The sequence below is a fragment of the Cervus elaphus genome, chromosome 18 (genome assembly GCF_910594005.1).
Source record: "Cervus elaphus chromosome 18, mCerEla1.1, whole genome shotgun sequence".
Classification (NCBI taxonomy): Eukaryota; Metazoa; Chordata; class Mammalia; order Artiodactyla; family Cervidae; genus Cervus; species Cervus elaphus.
The window spans coordinates 31,999,290-32,021,484 of NC_057832.1; the positions used below are offsets into that span (position 1 = coordinate 31,999,290).

The 22,195-nt window shown below is 37.9% G+C and overlaps 1 protein-coding gene across 4 annotated transcripts in view; it reads right to left on the reverse strand.

Annotated features, from left to right (window-relative positions):
• Positions 1–2,737: 2,737 nt before the first annotated feature.
• Positions 2,738–22,195, reverse strand: part of DGKB (diacylglycerol kinase beta) — an 809,350-nt gene continuing 789,892 nt past the window's right edge. For all 4 annotated transcript variants that reach the window (XM_043872850.1, XM_043872849.1, XM_043872848.1 and 1 more), the window contains one exon: positions 2,738–6,462. In XM_043872850.1, the coding sequence (XP_043728785.1) occupies positions 6,355–6,462 (108 nt within the window). In that variant the 3' untranslated portion in view covers positions 2,738–6,354. The remainder of the gene's footprint in view (positions 6,463–22,195) is intronic.

Below are 22,195 nucleotides of genomic sequence, written 5' to 3' on the forward strand. Positions count from 1 at the left end.
ACTACCAAAATTACTACTATTACATTTCCATTAAAGCTGAAAAATAATTTGAATGCTTGCCAATAGAAAGTAACTTTGAAAGTAACCTCAATTTAATCTCGCAATAACCCTGAAATGGGTGTTGTGTTTATCTGTATTTTACAGGTGAGAAAACTGAGGCTTTGAGAGATTAATTTTCTCCTGAAACATATTCTGTAAAAAAAAGCAGCTGGGATTACAGTTTACACCTCTGTGTCAAGAACCTTCTTACGGCTCCCAAAGGCAGAGTTATCTTGAAGTTCCATAATGGATCTTCCATTTATCTCACTGGCATGGGCCCATTCCAAAGCTTGATGAATACAGGGAGGGAGCAGCAGCCTGCTCAGTCATACGGTTGAGTCATAGAGCACTGTTTCACTCTGGGGACCAACTCATTCACCAGGTCATCAGGCAACACCCCACATAGCGTAGGTGAGCTTGCATGCGTGGTCAGTCGCTCAGTCATGTCTGACTCTTTGCGACCCTATGGACTGTAGTCTGCCAGCCTCCTCTATCCATGGGATTTTCCAGGCAAGAATATTGGAGTGGGTTTCCATTTCAATCTCTTCCAGGGTACTGTACCAGTCCAGGGATTGAACCCAAGTCTCCAGCGGTTTCTGTGTTGGCAGGCAGATTCTTTATCACTGAGCTACTGAGGAAGCCCAAGCATCCATAACTAATCTTGACCTCAAGTAAAAGGGACCCCAATAAATGCAGCTCTACTCCGAGGTCAGTGGCCATTTTCATCCTGGCATACTGGCCTCTGGGTCCTGTGAGGATGTGAATGAATTAGACCATGACTAGTGGGGTTAAAGGGCCTGAATTCTCTGCAATATCAGCTGATATCAGGTATATGAGGAATGTAAAAACAAGATAAAAATAATACAAATGAACTTATTTACAAGACAGAAACAGAGTCACTGACTTAGAGAACAAATTTATGGTTCCCCGGGGAGAGGGTCAGGGGAAGGCATAGATTGGGAGTTCGGGATTGACATGTGCACACTGCTATATTGAAAATGGATTAAGAATAAGGACCTACTGTATAGCACAGGGAACTCTGCTCAGCATTCTTTAATAATCCAATGGAAAAGAAATTTGAAAAAGAATTGAATCACTTTACACCTGAAAGTAACACAACAGTGTTAGTCAACTATATGCAATATAAAATAAAAATTCAAAAATATTTAACCACAAAATTGTTATTTTGGAGGAATGACCATGGAATATTACCAACAGGAATTAGAAAGGCAAAATGAAATTTGAAATTATCAACTAAAAAACTTATTCAACCATTCTAGAGAAAAGACCGAGTTATCTTCTTATTTGCTCTTTAGAAAAATGTTACAAAACTGTTATCATTAACACATTCTACAATGAGTATTCTCTATTACTTTAGCTTTCTGTAAATTTTAGAGAGTTTAAAAAATTATATTATTAAGATACTTTTAATTAAAACTCTCTGAAAATGTAGGCTGGCCAGATATTGCCTGGAGGCTTTCAAGTCAGATTTGGTAATTGTATTTTTATTTTTCCTTGATTTTCCTTGATTCCAGGATGCAAAATTAATGGATAGTCACTTATTCCTAATTTGGGGTTTTGCCTTTATTCTCTCTCCCTCCCGAATTACTTCTCTTCTTTCATTTCTCCATGCTCCTTTTTTCCCTACTCTTGCTTCTAATAATTTTTTTAAAGACCCACTATTCCAATGTCTAATTTATGAACTCCCTAAGCTTTTGATGAATTGGGGCAATGAAGCCCCAGGCCCTGGTTTCTAACCCCATGTCCTCACTCATCTTCTCTGACTCAAGGGCTCCTTCTTTCTCATTGTCTCTTCATGTGAAAGACAAGTTAGCCTGAAAAGCCATTTGCAGATTTATTTTCTCTAGAGGATTTTTTGAATTCCTTCAACCAAGTACTCTTTTCTCATTTGAATATGTATCACACTTTGCTTTAACTTGGTCCTTTCATGCATGTGTCCTCATTTGCTTCAGTCATGTCAGACTTCATGTCTGACTCTTTGTGACCCCATGAACCATGGCCCACCAGGCTCCTCTGTCCATGGGATTCTCCAGGAAAGAATACTGGAACGGGTTGCCATGCCTTCCTCCAGGGGATCTTCCTGACCCAGGGACTGAACCTGTGTCTCCTGCTGTCTCCTGCAATGCAGGTGGATTCTTTACCACTGAGCCACCAGGGAAGCCCAACTTGGTCCTTACCTTAGTCAATAATGAACTCTTCCAATAGATGGAAAGGCACTTAGAGATTTACATGATTAAAAAATTCTTTAATTTCTGCAGCTCCTTTGTAAAATACTGTGTACCTACTCAGTGCCCATGAGATATCTGGTGAAGTCTGTTACCCAAAATAAAATCAGAAATCAGTTTCATCCAGAAAATTCAATGTAAGCCCTCACAGAACCCCCGGTTTAGTCTTTCAGTTCCCTTGAGTCTATCAGTGGGTTAGCTGGCCTTCCTGGAATTTCTAAAATTGATGGAACATTGTTCTTAGCAGAATCCTGGGCCCAAGCAAAGCAGAAACGGTTCAGTTCTTAATGACACCATATTCAGTCCCCCAATACTCAGACTCTTTCTCTGACAAAAGACAGGTGGTCTGCCTGGTACCCCCAGTGGATATCCACTGGGGTAGATTGTCAGCTGCTTGAAGAACTAATTTATGGACATAAGTTGGGCAAAATGGTGGCAAAGAATGACACAACTCAGTGTTAACATTTTTATTTCAAAAAGCAGGATACTATATATAATAACACTTTCTGAGAAAATAAGATAGTATCATGAAATGAATTCCATGTTTTTAAACACAATAAGGATATAGACAATCCTTTAAATGTGAGTTTATTCAAACTTTATTTAAATAGAATGCACTTTCATTGAGAGACTTAAGGGGTAATTTCTGCATTTCCCCAAATAAAAGCTCCTTTGCAAATTTTTGCTTGCTTATTTATTTATTTAAATTTTACATCCTCAACATATATTACAAGGGCTTACTATTTTCATTTAGAATACATGTACTATATTTGGATAACTCTTTGGGCTAATATGTGCCCAAGAGAGGAACATTTTCCTTTTTCTAACCAATGAGAAACAAACTTCTGACACAAAAAGGAATGGGGCTGTTTGAAAGTTTTGTCTTATTCAAGTAGAATACAGTCTGAGATTCAAAACAGATTCTTCCTTGAAAAGCACAACTGTTTCCCATCCTCCTAAATAAGGAAAAAAGAACAAAATGTGAAAAAAAATATATATATGTCATTCAATAATTCTCACTGGAGTTAAATTTCCCCCTGCAGTAGAATACACTAAATATCTGAGTCTTTTGCTTTATTCTGGCTATAAGCATATAAACTGTTTAAAAATAAAAACTCTTTTAAAATTCTATTTTCTTTACTTCCTACAAGATACATTTTCCTTCCACAATAAACTTAACAGCATCAGATATACATGGTATACACGCATAAGTAGAGGAATATATTTATGTCCTTTAAAATTCTCCATTCTACACACACACCTCCTTTCCTGTTAGCAGCATAGATATCCAGCTTTATTCTGGAATTTCTATTTATCTACTCAGTGTATGGCAATACTCAGCAAAGTACATATCTCTTTTCCCATTTTCCTCTGAACCCAGAAATCCCAGTATAATATTTACTCAAGAGGTTCATCCACTTAAAACTTTATACAACTACATCCACACACATATAAGAAGTTTCCACCTTACAAAGCTAACTGTATTTACTATTTCTATATACCATAGAGCTTTCAGTTTGGAATGTTTCTTAAAATACATATTCTTCACTTGAAGCTGTCAGAAAATGGTGAGATTATCTTCTCTGATTTCAAAACTATCACACTAGTTTTTTAAAATCACTTTTCAAACCCCTTGAGTAGTGTTCTTGAAGGGCATGCTCATCAGAGTCTTTAGAAAGTGAGTTGGGGAGAGGAAAGTTTGATTCCCGTTTGAACATTTATTATTGGTACCAATGAATCCCACTGACTGAAGAGGTAACTACAATTATTACTAATTATAATTACATAGCTACACTGAAGGAAAGCTACATCCCATTATTTCAACTATTGAGGTCTTAGGCAGTTTGCTTGATTTCTCTCATCTCACTGTCTACTCAACAGCTCTTCAGCGCACAGATTGTTAAAACGGATTCACAAACTGGTGCTGCCTTCAAACTATGAAAGGTAGCCAGGAAATAATTGTATGCTGTCCTGAACACAAAATAATTTGTGTCTTCAGAGTATGTTTCTGACACAAAACCTGCTGGCCCATTACAGAAAATTTTGTCAGTCTGTGTGAAAATATTTATTACCTGTAACCATAGATACACAAAAATCAATGTGTGTGTTATGTAACATTACGTCAGTAATGCATTTGTTACTGCTTTGAGATTTCTTTTGGTCTAGATGACAGTTCTGCCAAATAACTTTTATTATACTAGGGCAAGTGATTGCTGCACTACATTTGCAACTATAACGGTAATTTTCCTGAGAATGCTAAATAATGTCTTAATTTATTCAAAAGCTTTTATTTTTAAAGCAATTAAACTTTTGTTGATTTATATTTACCATCCCATGTTCCTGAAACACTAAAAGAAAATGCTTTAGACATAATCTTCCAGGATAGCACATTGCTTGAGAGTAGTTATTTGATATAACAACATTCAGTTGAGTCTTCCAATCAAAGAACAAAAATTATAGCAATTTAACTTGAAATCCATAAGTCCATGTACAGGATTATGTTCAAGAATCACTAAATGCTATCTGTAATTCAGAGATGAATGAATCAATAGAAAAACAGAACTGAAAATCATTAGTACTTTAATGCAGAATGGAGAGAGAAACTAATAAATCATGCATTTCAAGCACTTGTTTTCCTTATGGCATGTTTAAAAATATAAAACATGCAATGAGGAGATGCAGCTCAATATGAATGAACAATACCAAAACTGCTCAGAACAAGCATTTAATTTTATATCATAGGTTTAAATGAAACACTTAAAAATACTATTCCATAATTTCTTCAAACAATCAGAGAATTCAGCCATGCCATGAAAAACTTTAATAACAATCTAGGGCATTATTTCCAAATAAATATTTGAAAAGTCATGGAGATGGGAGTGCAGTAGTTGAAAGGGAGGGTGCTAACTGCATGCATGATTGACTTCAAAGAGCTCAATATTATTACAGGGATCAATTTATACTTGAAAGGAAATGATACAATCATTTACTTTCTCAAGTGTACTTAGCTGACTCATTCAAAATTATAGACACCTATACTCACAAATGACCAAAAAAGCAAGAAATCAGCTATTGAGCTTTGATTCTGTTGCATGGCTTATTGTCTGTGAAAGGAGATTTTTAATTATAATTAATGGGTAATTCCCTCTCTTCCAGAGTTTTAGCCATCACAAAATTAATCATTAGAACCATAAATTTTCTTCATGATGCTTAATTAATTATGCATACCCCATTTCTCTCAAGCATCTTTTTCTGAATCTTTGGTGGGAAATACAGTTAGGCACAGAGTTTCACACATCTATTTGGTTACTGTTGTGATTAAGAATTTTCTTCTAGATTCACATGCAGAAGGGGATAAGGCTTGCCATATTAACACACTTTACTGCCAAGTAACATGATTTCACTGATGTGTAGAGTTAAAAACAAAACTAAACAAAATAAAACCACTTCCTACTTCTCAGCACAAGAAAACTTTACACCTGATATTTTATTAATAAATTCCACTCAGAAGCATCAAGAAGTCAAAGAAAAACTATTTAGATACAGCAAATAGACAGCTATTTAATAAAACCTTTCAATTAAAAGTTGCTCCTCAAATCATAGGTCAAAGATCATTGATATGCTGTTACAGTCTAAAAGGGAAAAGTATAGCAATCTGCAATTATGATCACTGAAGCATTATTAAGCAGTGCTTATTAATAACTGGAATCACATTTTCTGTGATATTCCATTTTTGTTGTTATTGTACAGATTTTTCTTACAGGTTAGTACATGGAAATTTGTGAAGGAATGGATAGGAGACATAAAAATCTATGGGAATGCATGCAACAAAAATATGCAGTATCACTTCATGTAAACTTCTGATTTCTTCATGCAAAGATGCCTATAAAAACTGAGACAATAAATTTCCTATTAGCTGAATTTTACATTAACTCAGTCACAAAAACTGTCAAACCAATTCCATGATTTTACATGAGCAGGAGACTTGAAGTTGTTCAAAGATTTCCAGCATAAGTGTTCCATGGTCCAATCATGCTCATTACAGTGCCAACAATGGAATGATACAGGATTATTCCTTGCTTCGGTTTCTGGTTCTTTTGACGAGGGAGCAGAACAACCCGGTTTTGGGAGGAGGGCCCATCAGCATTGGGGCTTGGTTCTTGTGTATAATTTTTATCTAGGGAAAAAAAGAGAGAAAGAGGAGGGAGTAATCCCTGGGTACAATACGAATTTCTGAGAATCTCTGTTAAGGTTAATCACAGTGCCTATGTTACTGAAACAGCACAAGCGTAAAATGTAGTTTCAGAGTTTCTATTATTGCAAAATATTTTTAAGGAAGATAAGGTATGCATTTAAACTATATACCAGTGCTCAGGGTGCTAACAAGAAACCAAACTTAATTGAAATTACATTTTAAGTATCATACTACTTCTAACCTTGCTTGTATTAAACCCCCAAATTCCTCATTCATGCCACATGATTATCTAGTATAATTTACTGACCACTAGTTATGTATTATTTATTTAAGACAGGAAAGGATGCACCATTATAGTACTCAGAATCTCAATTATAGCCCCACATCAAGATGTACTTGCTACCAAGGCAAGCCTTATTTACCCTGTTAATCAGATTGTTTCTCTCTTTCAACACGAACTGCAAGCCTTAATTTCAAAACAATCATTAAGAATGAAAGTCAAAAGCTAACGTGCATAAAAGGTCAGAAATGATGAACTAGCTTTCTAATTTGTTAATTAATTGGTAATAGAATAGAATCAAATATTGAAAAGCCTGCTTAAAACATTCTCAGAGACTGTTCTAAAGCTCTTCTTTTTGATTTCTTTGAAATAAAACTACGAATCACCTTAAATGAGACAACCTTAAAGTAGATTATGTCTGTAATTTTCTCTAATTCAAGTCTAAATTAGAGAAGACATTTTATGAATATATGCTATGCTCAAAGCTAATTGAAAGCAATTATCAAAGTGGCATTTTGTCTGTGACTTTAAGATACATTGTAAGATAATAAATGATTCTCATTATGTAATAAAAAGGTCACATCATGCCTTTGGGCTAGTGACGCTAAGAGTTTTTCAAAAGCAATCTGAGACATTTTCTTTAGAGAACTGCGACTAATATAAGAACCATCGCTTATTAAATATCAGTTGTCACCTGCACAGCACTCGCATCAGAGATGAGTATTTCTTTCAAAAAGAAACACCACCTCATTACAAGCTGCAAAAATATATCTCTTAAAGTGCATAGCTGACATTTTCAAGTTAAAATGAATATCCTTCACTTGTCATTCACTAATAGCAATGAAACAAAAAAAAAAAAAGGGGTGTCACGTGGACTGGATCATTAAAATTGACACTGAGGCTTTTGGGAAATAGAGAACTTTCTAGACAGTCTAGAAAGACAGAAGTATGTCAAAAATCAGGATAAATGAGCAACTTTATTTAACTCTGTTGGAATCAGGTTATTCTGGGAAGATTCAGTGTTCTTTGTACTGTAAAAATAAATTGCACCTGTAAAAGGCCACCAGGCTAAACCAGCCTCAAACTCTCTGGATATCTGATTTCATTTGATTTTACTTTTGTTATCTTATTAACTGAGGAATCAATAGCCAGATACCTAAGATGTCAGAATGCACCTATCTATGTAGACTGAAAAAGATCTCAGCCAGACTTTCTCTCCTAATAATTCACATTTAGATTACACTGTACCTCTTGCCATTGATTTCCATACTCCTCTAGAGTATCTAATATACCATCATTCATTCATTTCATAAAAGGTATTGAGCTCCTACTATGTTTCAGACACTGTACCAGGAGCCTTTAACAAATAGACAAAGCACAATCTCTACCCCAATAAATTCTAGTCAAGTAAGAAACAGAAATTTAAGAAGTATGTTCAATAGTGTTATAGATGCTGAAGTATGAGGCTAAGCAGAAAGGTACTATTTTTTAATGCTGAATATAAAAATGAATCTTTTCATACAAAATGTCCTTTAAAAATGAGTATGTGAGGATGCAGTTAACACATGCTACTTATATAATGATCTTAGATTCAAACAGAATATAAGAAGCCATGGTAAGAAAGTAAAGATTTCTGATTCACGGTTACTGGACTAAATCCTTTAGAGGGTACACTACTATTAGAGTCTTTTGGAAAACAATATCATTATTACCAAACTACTGTTGTTGTAGGAAAAGAAGTATATCATGCTAGTCACTTAAAAAAGATTAGCATCAATTTATGACAAAGTAGAACCAAAATATCACAACTTATTATGTATGAGATTTTGTTTACCTTCTGTATTAATATTTTTAGGTTATTTAGATTTTGTTTCATCATGGTTATCTTTCTATTAACAATCTCTTATAAGAAATCACATGTTACTATTCCTTTGAAAAACAGCACAATATCTCACTAAGTGCTCTTGACGCAGTAGGACCCTTAATCCATGCTACTGACTACTTTGAAGTTCTAGTTCTAGTTTCTAAGCTGGATAGTGGCCAGTTTCATTTTTTTAATTTTTTTTTTTTTTCATTTATTTTTATTAGTTGGAGGCTAATTACTTTACAATATTGTAGTGGTTTCTGTCATACATTGACATGAATCAGCCATGGAGTTACATGTATTCCCCATCCCGATCCCCCCTCCCACCTCCCTCTCCACCCGACTCCTCTGGGTCTTCCCAGTGCACCAGGCCGGAGCACTTGTCTCATGCATCCAGCCTGGGCTTTTAAAATCATCTATCCTCTGTTCTCTTAGTTGTTTAAGCACTTCTGTGGTCACACACAACTCTTTCCCATTATTTCTGTAAAAACTGAAATCTATGTCTTTTTGTCCATTCTTTATAAAAATGAGAAACAATGGCTGTTTTCCTCTCAGGGAGATACCATGGAAGAAAGCTGCACTCATGAGATGTCTATTATGTATCCAGGCTCTTTGCATACACTGCCTCATCAAATAATCATAGATCTTTGAATATCTGAGCAGAAGCAAACTCTACTCCATTGAGGATGAGAATAATACCAGTCCAGTACCAGGTGACCTGCTGGTTTTGTAGTCATGGAAAGCCCAGGTGTAGGCTTCAGAAAGCTGCCGGGACTAAAGTGCTACTTATGTTCAGGTGGTTCGTGTTGGGGGCCCCGGTTAAGGGTGTCTCAATAGGCATGCAATAAGGACTCAGATACCTGTTCCAACTCCACACCCGTATACTTTTATTACTATTTTTAGAACCTGTTATCCATGAGGAAAACAATACTGAGAAAGGAGGAACATATCCCTCAAAGACATTAGAATAGATTAAATCTCCACAGTCTGAAAACAAACAAAACGTTAGGATCTCTTTGAGTGCTTCCGTTTTTTTAAGAGTTGGGTAGTTACTTCTTAGTTGTTTCTGAATACATTAATATTTATTGAGCACCAACTATGGACAAGGGAAGTTTGCAACTTGACTGTTTTGTTTGGAGGGAATCTGAGCTTATAACTGAGAGAGAACTGTAGGCAATCCTAAGCAATGGTGATGGGGCTCCTAGGAGCTGGAACGGCTGTTTAAGGTAGAAGTGTGAAATGTTAGTCGCTCAGTCATGTCTATCTGTGACCCCATGGACTGTAGCCTACCAGGTGTTTCTGTCCATGGAGTTCTCTAGGCAAGAATACTAGAGTGGGTATCCATTCCCTTCTCTAGGTGAAGGTAGAAGAGAACTGCTAAGATAAGTATTGTCAGAATTAGAATGATGTTTTGTATAATTTCTTCATTTCTACTTAGTTATCCCCTTAGAAAGCAACAGCATGAAAATCTCATGACTCTTTCTACTTCCATCTTCCTATGTCAAATTAAGACTGAGCACCTCTAAAAACAGAAACATGAAAATAGCTGGTTTCAGTTTTATAAGTATTCAATATAAAATAAAAATTCACATATAGAAACCAGATGAAGGATTACAAGGCATGGTTTTCTTGTCTGTATAGAACTATCAGGGTTATATAGTATGATAGGTGGCCCCACCTTATAATTGTAATATTAACAATAATAATGACTAGATTTGACTCTCAGTGTGTGCAAACTACTATGCTAAGTGCTTTACACATGATATTCAGATGCTACCTGTCTCATCCTTCTCTTTGAGTTGCTCTTGACAAAAGTCTACTCTCATAAAAGTATTATTATCAAAGTACATAGAATTGAAAACCTATGTCCTAAAAGGGACAGAGGAGAGGTTTATAGCGTACAGTACATGGTGAACAGTGTCTAGTTCACTAGCTATTTGTGTTTTCTCCAAAGACATTGTTTTGTTGCTGTTCAGTTGCTTAGTCATATCTGACTCTTTGCGACCCCTTGGATTGTAGCACACATCCCTATAGTTCACTATCTCCCAGAGTTTACTAAAACTCATGTCCACTGAGTCAGTGATGCCATCCAACCATCTCATCCTCTGTTGCCCCCTTCTCCTTTTGCCCTCAATCTTTCCCAGCATCAGGGTCTTTTCCAATGAGTCGGCTCTTCCCATCAGGTGACCAAAATACTGGAGCTTCAGCTTCCACATCTGTCTTTCCAACGAATATTCAGGATTGATTTCCTTTAGGATTGACTGGTTTGATCTTTTTGCTGTTCAAGGGATTCTCAAGAGTCTTCTCCAGCACTACAGTTCAAAAGCATCCATTTTTCAGTGCTCGGCCTTCTTTTTGGTTCAACTCTCACATCCACACATGACCACTGGGAAAACCATAGCTTTGACTATACAGACCTTTGTCAGCAATGTGATGTCTCTACTTTATAATACCCTGTCTAGGGTAGTCACAGAGTTTCTTCCAAGGAGCTAGTGTCTTTTAATTTCATGGTTGCAGTCACCATCTGCAGTGATGTTGGAGACCAAGAATATAAAGTCTGTCACTATTTCCATTGTTTCCCCATCTGTTTGCCATGATATGATAGGACCGGATGCCATGATCCTCGTTTTTTGAATGTTGAGTTTTAAGCCAGCATTTTCACTCTCCTCTTTCATCTTCATCAAGAGGCTCTTTAGTTCCTCTTCACTTTACGCCGTTAGGCTGGTGTTATCTGCATATCTGAGGTTAGTGATATTTCTCCTGGCCACCCTGATACTAGCTTATGCTTCATACAGCCCAGCATTTCACACAACTTCTGTATGGAAGTTAAATAAGCAGGGTGACAATATACAGCTTTGACATACTCCTTTCCCAGTTTGGAACCAGTCCATTGTTTCATGTCTCCTTTTAATGGTTGCTTCTTGACCTGCATACAGATATCTCAGGAGGCAGGTAAGGTAGTCTGGTATTCCCTTCCCTTCAAGAAATTACAACAGTTTGTTGTGGTCCACACAGTCAAAGGCTTTAGTGTATTCAATGAAGCAGAAGTAGATATGTTTCTGGAATTCCCTTGCTTTTCCCATGATTGAACGGATGTTGGCAATTCGATCTCTGGTTCCTTTGCCTTTTCTAAATCCAGCTTGTATATCTGAAATTTCTCAGTTCACATACTGCTGAAGTCTAGCTTGAAGGATTTTGAGCATTATCACATGAAATGTGAAACTGAGCATGTGAAATGAGTGCCATTGTGTGGCAGTTTGAACATTCTTTGGCATTTCCCTTCTTTGGGATTGGAATGAAAACTGACCTCTTCCAGTCCTGTGGCCACTGCTGAGTTTCCCAAATTTAGCTGACGTTAGTTCAACTAAAACTGAGAAAGAGAGGAAAGTCTTCCTGGATTCATCCTCCAGGCATTATTTGGCCCAGCTCATTGGTATTTTCTTTCCTAGCTCCTTGTTTTTCAGCATTTGTGAAGAGTATTATTTTTCTTTCTCAGGTTACAGGAACACTGTGCTTAACACCAGTCTCTGTATGCCCCATCCACCACACCAAGTGCTTATCAAAGCATCCTAATAAGAGTAGAATGAGGAGGGATCTATTCTATCTTCAAGGAATTCTCATGCCTAATACCAAAAGAATATTTTTTTCATAACTTTACTTATATATTATCTAAATATACCCTCCCAACAGCCCTAAGGAGGTAGGAGTCAACATCCTTGTTTTATATTACAGGACAAAAGCTTAGGTTCCATAACCTGAAATGCCCCACTCAACTCGGCCAATGCAAGGGCTGGGTTTGAAAGCGGATTCTCGAATCTTCCCAGCACTCCTTGTTGATCCCCACTTCTGTATCTCTGTGCCAAGCAGTGCTCTTGAGAATCTTCCAGCAACTTTGATCCCTGTCCGGCCCAGCTCAAATCACACATTATTTTGAAATTTCACAGCACAATGACATAAAGAAGATTCTAAATGCCCTCTGAAGCTGAAGCTCCAATACTGTGGCCACTTGATGTGAAGGGCTGCTTCATTGGAAAAGACTCTGATGCTAGGAACGATTGAAGGCAGAAGGAGAAGAGGGTGATAGAGGATGAGATGGTTGGATAGCATCACCAACTCAATGGACATGAGTCTGAGCAAACTCTGGGAGATAGTGAAGGAGAGGGAAGCCTGACATGCTGCAGTCCATGGGGTCGCAAAGAGTCCGACACGACTTAGCGACCGAACAACAACAAATGCCCTCTGAGAGGAAAAACGGGTCACTTACAGAAACATGAAAATCAGCATGGCATCAGGCTTCTCAAAAACATTAATGGTAGAAGAAAACAGAGGAACACCTTCAAACATCAGAGGAAAAGTTAATTCTATCTTAGATTTCTCTATGTGGTTGATGTATCAATTAAATGCAAGGGTACAATGAATGTACTTTCAATCATAGAAAGATCTAGAGAGCTTGCCCTTTATATGCCTTTTAAAACATATTTGAGGGTGTTCTCCAGTGAAACAGATGTATGAGCTAAGAAAGAGATTAAAAAAACAGAGGCTCAAATGGACAACACCAAGCATTGGTGAGGGTGTGGAGCAACAAGAACTCCCATACATAGGTGCTGGGAGGGCAAAATGGTACTTTGGAAGATAGTTAGGAGGTTTCTTATAAAACTAAATATACTCATCATATGATCCAGTGTTTGCACTCATGGAATTTATACAAAAAAGTTGGAAACTTACATCTACATAAAAACCTGTACACAAATGTTTACAACAGCTTTTTTTATAATTGCCAAAACTTGGAAACAACCAAGAGTTCCTGCAGTAGGTGAATGGATAAATAAATTGTGGTACATCAATCAAGACAAAGGAACACTGTGTGTGTGCGTGCTAAGCTGCTTCAGTTGTGTTCGACTTTGTGCGACCCTATGAACTGTAGCCCACCGGGGTCCTCTGTCCATGGGATTCTCCAGGCAAGAATACTGGAGTGGGTTGTCATGCCCTCCTCCAGCGGATTTTCATGACCCAGGGATCGAATCCATGTCTCTTACGACTCCTGCACTGGCAGGCAGGTTCTTTATCACTAGCACCACCTGGGAAGCCCAAAGGAATATTATTCAGTGCTAAAAAGCAATGAGCTATCTAGCCATGAATGCACATGGAGGAAACTTAAATGCACATTATTAAGTGGATGAAATCAATCTGAGAAGGCTATATCCAGTAAAATTATATGACACTCTGGAGAAGGCAAAACTATGGAGACAGTGAAAAGATCAGTGGGCCAGGGGTTATGGGAGAGAGGGATGAATAAATGAAGCACAGAGAATTTTCATGACAGTGACATTCTTTATGATGTTATAATAAGAGGTATATTATTATTATAAAGACCTTATACACTTGCCCAAGCCCATGGAGTGAACAGCATCGAGTGGACCCAGCACAAACTACGGACTCTGAGTGAACACAACGTGTCTATGGAGGTTTACCGACTCTATCAAAAGCACCATTTGTGGGGCTAATTCTGTCGGTGGAGGCCATGTGTGTGTGTGGGGTGAGAGCTATATAGGAAATCTAGGTAGCTTCCCCTTAGTTTTACTGTGAACCTCAAAGTGCTCTAAAATACAAGTTTATTAAAAACAACAATGGCAACAAAAAGAGGATCCAACTGAGACCCTGATCTGCAAGAAACCCAGGAAGAAACCTGCAGGGAAGGGCTTCTGCCATATAAGGAAGGGAGTGGGGATAATCGATTAATTGATATGGCACAGTGTTTAAGAAATGAGAATTATTATAATGATGGCTTTACAAAGAAAGGAACAGAGATGATAAAAGCTCTGTAGGAAAGGAAATGTAATTGTGTGTCAGTGCTTGGTTCTATAGCTGATGACATTTTCATAATCTCAATCATTCTACGTTTTACATGGATTTAAATATTCTTTTTTCAGAAGCAGAATAGAATACTGGTTAAAAAATCAGACTGACAGGATCCCCACTTCCTATCTGGAGACTCTGGGCAAATGACTAATTTGTTTTCCTTATCTATACCATAGAGACTTTAAGACAGTGCCTATTTCACTGGTTGCTTGTAAGGACTAAATGAATCAATGCATGCAAAATGCTTAGAATGTTACCTGGCACATAAAAATCACCCAGCAGATATTAACTATTAGTAAGATTTAAATGGAGTAATGTTACAAAGCACTTTTGCAAAGCATAAAATAAGTAGACTATACCTAAAACTATTAAGTAAACAAACAACCCCCCCCCGCCCCCGTCGCAAAACTATAGCAAAGCAGATTGTTTGAGTGAAAAAAGTGTTAATCACTCAGTCGTGTCTAACTCTTTGTTACCCCAGCCTGCCAGGCTCCTCTGTTCATTTAATTTTCCAGGCAAGAATCCTGGAGTGGGTTGCCATGCCCTTCTCTAGGGCATCTTCCCGACACAGGGATCAAACCCTGGTCTCCTGCACTGTAGGCAGATTTACTGTCGGAGCCACTGGGGAAGCCTCAGATTGTTTACTGACATTCAATAAAAATCAGAAGAGACAGTCAAAGAATCAAAGAATGGATTTGGTGACCCAAATGATGGGACAGAAGCTAGTAATTTTTCTTGAAATTCCATACATTTTGTTCTTTTCAATGCATACATATAATTTTGGTACATGTGTTTAACAATAAAAATCCTTCGGCAAGAAACTGTTTTCTCTCTAGTGTTTTGGTTCTCCAAATGTGGTCCACAAACCAGGAATACTGACAGCATCATGAGAAATGCAGTCCTTAGAAAGCATCACTATGAACAAAGCTAGTAGAGGTGATGGAATTCTAGTTGAGCTATTTCAAATCCTGAAAGATGATGCTGTGAAAGTGCTGCACTCCATATGTCAGCAAATTTGGAAAACTCAGCAGTGGCCACAGGACTGGAAAAGGTCAGTTTTCATTCCAATCCCTAAGAAAGGCAATCCCAAATAATGCTCAAACTACCGCACAATTGCACTCATCTCACACGCTAGTAAAGTAATGCTCAAAATTCTCGAAGCCAGGCTTCAGCAATACATGAACCGTGAGCTTCCAGATGTTCAAGCTGGTTTTAGAAAAGGCAGAGGAACCAGAGATCAAATTGCCAACATCGCTGGATCATCAAAAAAAGCAAGAAAGTTCCAGAAAAACATCTATTTCTGCTTTATTGACTACGCCAAAGCCTTCGACTGTGTGGATCACAATTAACTGTGGAAAATTCTGAAAGAGATGGAAATACCAGACCACCTGCCTGCTTCTTGAGAAACCTGTATGTGGGTCAGGAAGCAACAGTTAGAACTGGACATGGAACAACAGACTGGTTCCAAATAGGAAAAGGAGTACGTGAAGGCTGTATATTGTCACCCTGCTTATTTAACTTCTATGCAGAGTACATCATGAGAAACGCTGGGCTGGAAGAAGCACAAGCTGAATCAAGATTGCCAGGAGAAATATCAATAACCTCAGATATGCAGATGACACCACTCTTATGCCAGAGAGTGAAGAGGAATTAAAAAGCCTCTTGATGAAAGTGAAAGAGGAGAGTAAAAAAGTTGGCTTGAAGCTCAACATTCAGAAAACTAAGATCACGGCATCTAGTCCCATCACTTCATGGCAAATAGATGGGGAGACAGTGGAAACAGTGTCAGACTTTATTTTTGGGGGCTCCAAAATCACTGCGGATGGTGACTGCAGCCATGAAATTAAAAGACTCTTACTCCTTGGAAGGAAAGTTATGACCAACCTAGATAGCATATTAAAAAGCAGAGACATTACTTTGCCAACAGAGGTCCGTCTGGTCAAGGCTATGGTTTTTCCAGTGGTCATGTATGGATGTGAGAGTTGGACTGTGAAGAAAGCTGAGTGCCGAAAAATTGATGCTTTTGAACTGTGGTGTTGGAGAAGACTCTTGAGAGTCCCTTGGACTGCAAGGAGATCCGACCAGTCCATCCTAAAGGAGATCAGTCCTGGGTGTTCACTGGACAGACTGATGCTGAAGCTGAAACTCCAATACTTTGGCCACCTCATGCGAAGAGTTGACTTGTTAGAAAAGACCCTGATGCTGGGAGGGATTGGGGGCAGGAGGAGAAGGGGACGACAGAGGATGAGATGGCTGGATGGCATCACCGACTCGATGGGCATGAGTCTGAGTAAACTCTGGGAGTTTGTGATGGACAGGGAGGCCTGGCGTGCTGCGATTCATGGGGTCGCAAAGAGTCAGACATGACTGAGCGACTGAACTGAACTGAACTGAGTCCCACCCCAAGCCTGAATCAGATTCCACTTTATAATAAGATTCCCATGTAATTCGCACATACATTCACCTTTGAGAAGCCTTGGTCTGTCTGTCACTTGCTTCTCTTTCTAAGGGGGTAAGACCAGTAGGAATCTGTTGACTGACTGAATAAATGAATGACCAGCACCTTCCTACACTCATCCCCCAAACATGTTGCTGAAAGCTAGTATCACAGCGTCAACAATGGAAACATAAGTAGCAGTAGGATGTGCACACAGTGTGCTAGGGAGACATCCTCAGGGTGCAATGGGAGCACAAAATAATGTCCTTCACGTCACGGGTGAAGGACAGGACATAAACCGAGTCTGAGCAGTGACGCTCTGAAGCATAGCTTAGGGGCTGCATGTCATAGCAGAAACAGGACGATCAGATGGGCGGTGAATAAAATAATCTAGAAAAGGAGTAAAATGGATTTTAGTTGCAGCATTGGCAATGGGAACAGAACAGAGGGCAGATCTGAGAGATACCAAGGAAGCACGTTGCAGGGTATGATGGATGCAGGGAGTAATCAAAGAGAGAAAGATTCTAGCATGACTTTCATGCTTTTAGCTTTGCTTGTTATGTGTCTGGTGATGCTTCTTTATAGAAAGAGATGTATTTTTTGGCATGAGTGAGAGCCAGTAAGTTGGTGAACTCCTATAGAGTGTGATATTCTAGAGGAGATGCTCAGAGTTTGGGATATGTAGGCCTGGTGTTCAGAAGGGAGAATGGGTCTCGAGACAGATTTGGTTGTAATGATGCTGTAAATAACATTATCCATTGGAAAGAGATGACTAAAGGAGAGATGTGTGTATCAAATGTGAATATCAGACATTATATTGCATAATGGGGGAAATGGACATATAACAGTGAAGCAGGAAATGATATACTATGAAAGAATATGAGGACAAGTAACCAGGGAGTTAGGAGAAAAAACTAGAAAGACGTATGATCACGCAAACATTTCAAATCTGTCTTCAATGTGGCCTACTCGTTTTCTATTAATGAAGGTGAGACATTCAAATTACATGTATCTAGGCTAGGCATGCCTCCATTTTCACAACGATTTGCATGTAAGTTATGTAAACTATTAAATTGTTAATACTAATTCTAAATCTAGAGATCATATTTGAGAGTTATGTAACTGTAGGATGCTTATGCAATTTAGGGGTTGGCAAATATTTTCTGTAAAGGGCCAGATGGTAAACACTTTAGGCTTTGTGGTCCATGGAGTCTCTGTAACAACTCAACTCTGCTACCGTGCACAAAAGCAGCCACAGACTAAGTGTAAACAAATGGATGTGACTGTGTTCTAGTCAAACTTTATGTATGAAAACTTTTAACATTATGAACTATTGTTATTCTTTTGGATTTTTCAACCATTTAAAAATATAAAAAAATATTCTTAACCCTCTGACTATGCAAAAACAGGTGACTGTGTAGATCTTGCCCAAAGATTAAACTTGCTGACCCTTGATGCAATTACAATCAAATAATGGACATTAATTTACAATTATGACTTAATGGGTCAATATCTAAAAGACTGCTTGACAGGTGGCTCAAAGAATCCAGCTGCCAATGCAAGAGACACGGGCTCAATCCCTGGGTCAGGAAGATCCCCTGGAGAAAGAAATTGTAACCCACTCCAGTATTCTTACCTGGGAAACTTTATGGACAGAGAAACCTGACGGGCTATAGTCCACGGGGTCACAGTCAGACACCACTTAGCGACTAAAGAACAAGCTAAAAGATGAATAAAAGTGGAAATAGTCTCATATGGCATCTCTTTGCTATACTGAGTGCCACCATTCAGAATTTATTCTGTGAAAATTCTGAATTAGAATGTATACTAGCTTTCCCAATTTTAGTAACAGATCAACTGATCAAATTTGGCTTCAATGTTTAATCTCTTTATTGCTTTGCACCAGGGTGGGCTTAATAATATTGTGCTTCTTAGAAAGTATCTTAGAAGGTAGGATTTTCCTTTTTAAATATTCCCCCTGCATTTAGCCAAAATTTTCTTTTCCTGAGTCATCTCTTTAAGAATTTATTATCACTGGATTTATTCAGCTACCTTAAAAATGAAAGGGGTTTTCAGAGCAAAATAAATGCCATAAAATATCTGCACAGAGAGCTTAATTTAGCAATTATCTGGAACATTAAAAGTTACCTAGCTTGATTCTGGAATAAGAGTGTCTCTTTCCAATAATGGAAACCATTTTGAATTCATGCGTGTAGCTGAGCCATATGACAGTGGGAATAAAGAGCATGCTAAATTTTTCAGGTCCATAACTGCCAAAAAGCAAAGCAATGAAACATAACAATTTTCTAAAATCCCTGTGCCAGCTTCTTTATGATTCCAGCCATTATTTTCTGGAATGATAGTAATTTCCAAGTTTAATGTCAAAGTCTTTGATCTAACATCAAGCTCAAAGAAATCACTGTGGAGATTTACAATAAAATCTCTGAAAAAATGGGTTTGAGAGGTTTACTTGCTGATTAAATTCACAGGAATTTTAAATAGATATGGCAATAAGAAAAGAGAAACTTTCTCCTGAAAGTGATGGGCTATTTGTCCACATAGCAGAGGAAATATTCATACCTGGGTTTGAAATCTCTTTTAAGGTATAAATTTGGTTTTCATTTTATTTCATCATTATAAGCTGGTAGCCAGGAAGGTCAATGACATTTTTAAAAAATGTTTTTATAATTTTCATGTCTTTGCAGAAAAATGATATCACAACTTAACCTAGAAACTATTTTTCTTTTTCAAGGGTCTCTCCAAATATTTGATCATGTGGGAAAAAAGCAAAAATTTTTGAAAAATAACAAAACAATAAAAATTTTCTCCTTGACTGCAACTGGAGAATATTAACAACATTCACAATTTGTGATTCTACTTTTCACAAATAATATTTTATATACCCTCTTTTATGTGGTCTTTTCACATAGCAAATTGTCACATGGATAAAGCAATGTACAGGCATACCTCCTTTCACTGCACTTCATTTCATTGTGCTTTGCAGATATTAGGCATTTTTTTTATACAAACTGAAAACTTGTGACAACCCCACATCAAGCAAGTCTATGCACACAATTCACACAATCTTCCCAACAGTCTTCATTCATTTTATGCATCTGTGTCACATTTTGGCAACTATCACAATGTTTCCAACTTTCTCATTATTATTCTCTTTGTTGTGATGATCTGGGCTAGGTAATCTTTGATGTTATTCTAATTGTTGTAGGGCACCATGAACTGTACCCATATAAGATGGCAAACTTAACAGATAAATTTTGTGTGTTTTAACTGCTCCAGTGACTGGCCATTCCCCCATCTCTCTCCCACTTTTCAGGCCTCCCTATTCCCTGAGCACTACAATACTGAAATGTGGCCAAATAATAACCCTACAATGGCCTCAAAATGCTCAAATGAAAGGAAGAGTCATATATCTCTCACTTTAAATCAAAAGCTAGAAATGATTAAGGTGAGTGAGGAAGGCATGTCAAAAGCTGAGACAAGCCAAAAGCTAGGCCTCTTGTGTCAAACAGCTAAGTTGTGATTGCAAAGAAAAAGTTCTTGAAGGAAACCATAAGTGCTACTTCAGTCAACACAAGAATGATAAGAATGCAAAACAGCCTTATTATTGAGATGGATAAAGTTTCAGTGGTTTAATAGAAGGCTGAATCAGCCATAACATCCCCTTAGGCTGAAGTCTGATAAAGAGCAAGGCCCTAACTCTCCTCAGTTCTATGGAGCCTGAGGGAGATGAGGAAGCTTTATGAGAAAAGTTTGAAGCTAACAGAGCTTAGTTCAGGAGGTTTAATGAAAGAAGTCATCTCCATTACAAAAGAGTATGAGGTGAAGCAGCAAGTGCAGATGTAGAAGCTACAGCAAACTATCCAGAAGATCGAGCTAAGACAATTAATTACGTGGCAACACCAAACAATAGATTTTCAATGTAGACAAAACAGCCTTCTATGGGAAGAAGATGTCAGCTAGAGAAAGTGAAAATGTTAGTAGCTCAGCTGTGTCCAACTCTTTGCAACCCCACGGACTGTAGTCCACCAAGCTCCATGGAATTCTCCAAGCAAGAATACTGGAGAGGGTTGCCATTCCCTTCTCCAGGGGGTCTTCCCAACCCAGGGATTGGGTTGCATTACGAGCAGATTAGCACCGAGCCACCCGGGGTCAGTACTCATATCTAGAGAGGAGAAGTCAATGCTGGGCTTCAAGACTTTAAAGGACAGGCTGACTCTCTTGTTAGGGGCTAACTCAGGTGGTGTTTTTAAGTTGAAGCCAGTGCTCATTTACCATTCTGAAAATCCTAGGATGCTTAAGAATTATGCTAAATCTACTCCACCTGTGCTCTATAAATGAAGGAGCGAAATCTGATAGTACATCTGTTTATAACATGGTTTATGAATATTTTAAGCCCAATGTTGAGATGGACTGCTCAGAAAAAAAGATTCCTTTCAAAATATCACTGCCAATGCACCTGGTCATTGAAGAACTCTGATGGAGATATACAATGAGATTAATGTTGTTTTCATGCCTGCCAATACAATATCCACTCTACAGTCCATGGATCAAGAATTAATTTTGACTTTCAAGTCTTATTATTTAAGAAACACATTTTCTTAGGTTATAGCTGCCACACATAGTGATTTCTCTAATGGATCTAGGTGAAGTAAACAGAAAAGCTTCTGGGAAGGATTTACCATTCTAGACATCATTAAGAACATTCTTGATTCATGGGAAGAGGTCAAAATATCAACACTACAGGAGTCTGAAAGAAGTTGATCCAACCCTCATATATTACTTTAAGGGGTTCAAGACATTAGCGGAGGAAGTAACTGTAGATGTGGTGAAAATAACAAGAGAACAAGAATTAGAAGTGGAACCTGAAGATATGACTGAATTGCTGTAATCTCATGATAAAAATTCCACACATGAGGAGGTGCTTTTCGTGGATGGGCAAAAAAAGTAGTTTCTTGAGATGGAATCTGCTCCTGGTGGATATTGTGTAAAGAGTGTTGAAATGACAACAAAGAGCTCAGATGATCATATAAATTCAGTTGATAAAGCAGTGGCAGGGTTTGAGAGGAATGACCCCAGTTTTGAAACAAGTTATCTTGTAGGTAAAATGCTGTCAAGTAGCACTGATGCTACAGAGGAATTGACTGGGGAAAGGAAGAATCAATGCAGCAAACTTAATTGTTGTCTTATTTTAAGAAACTGCTACAATCACCCAATCTTCAGCAACCACTACCCTGGATCAGTTAGCAGATGTCAA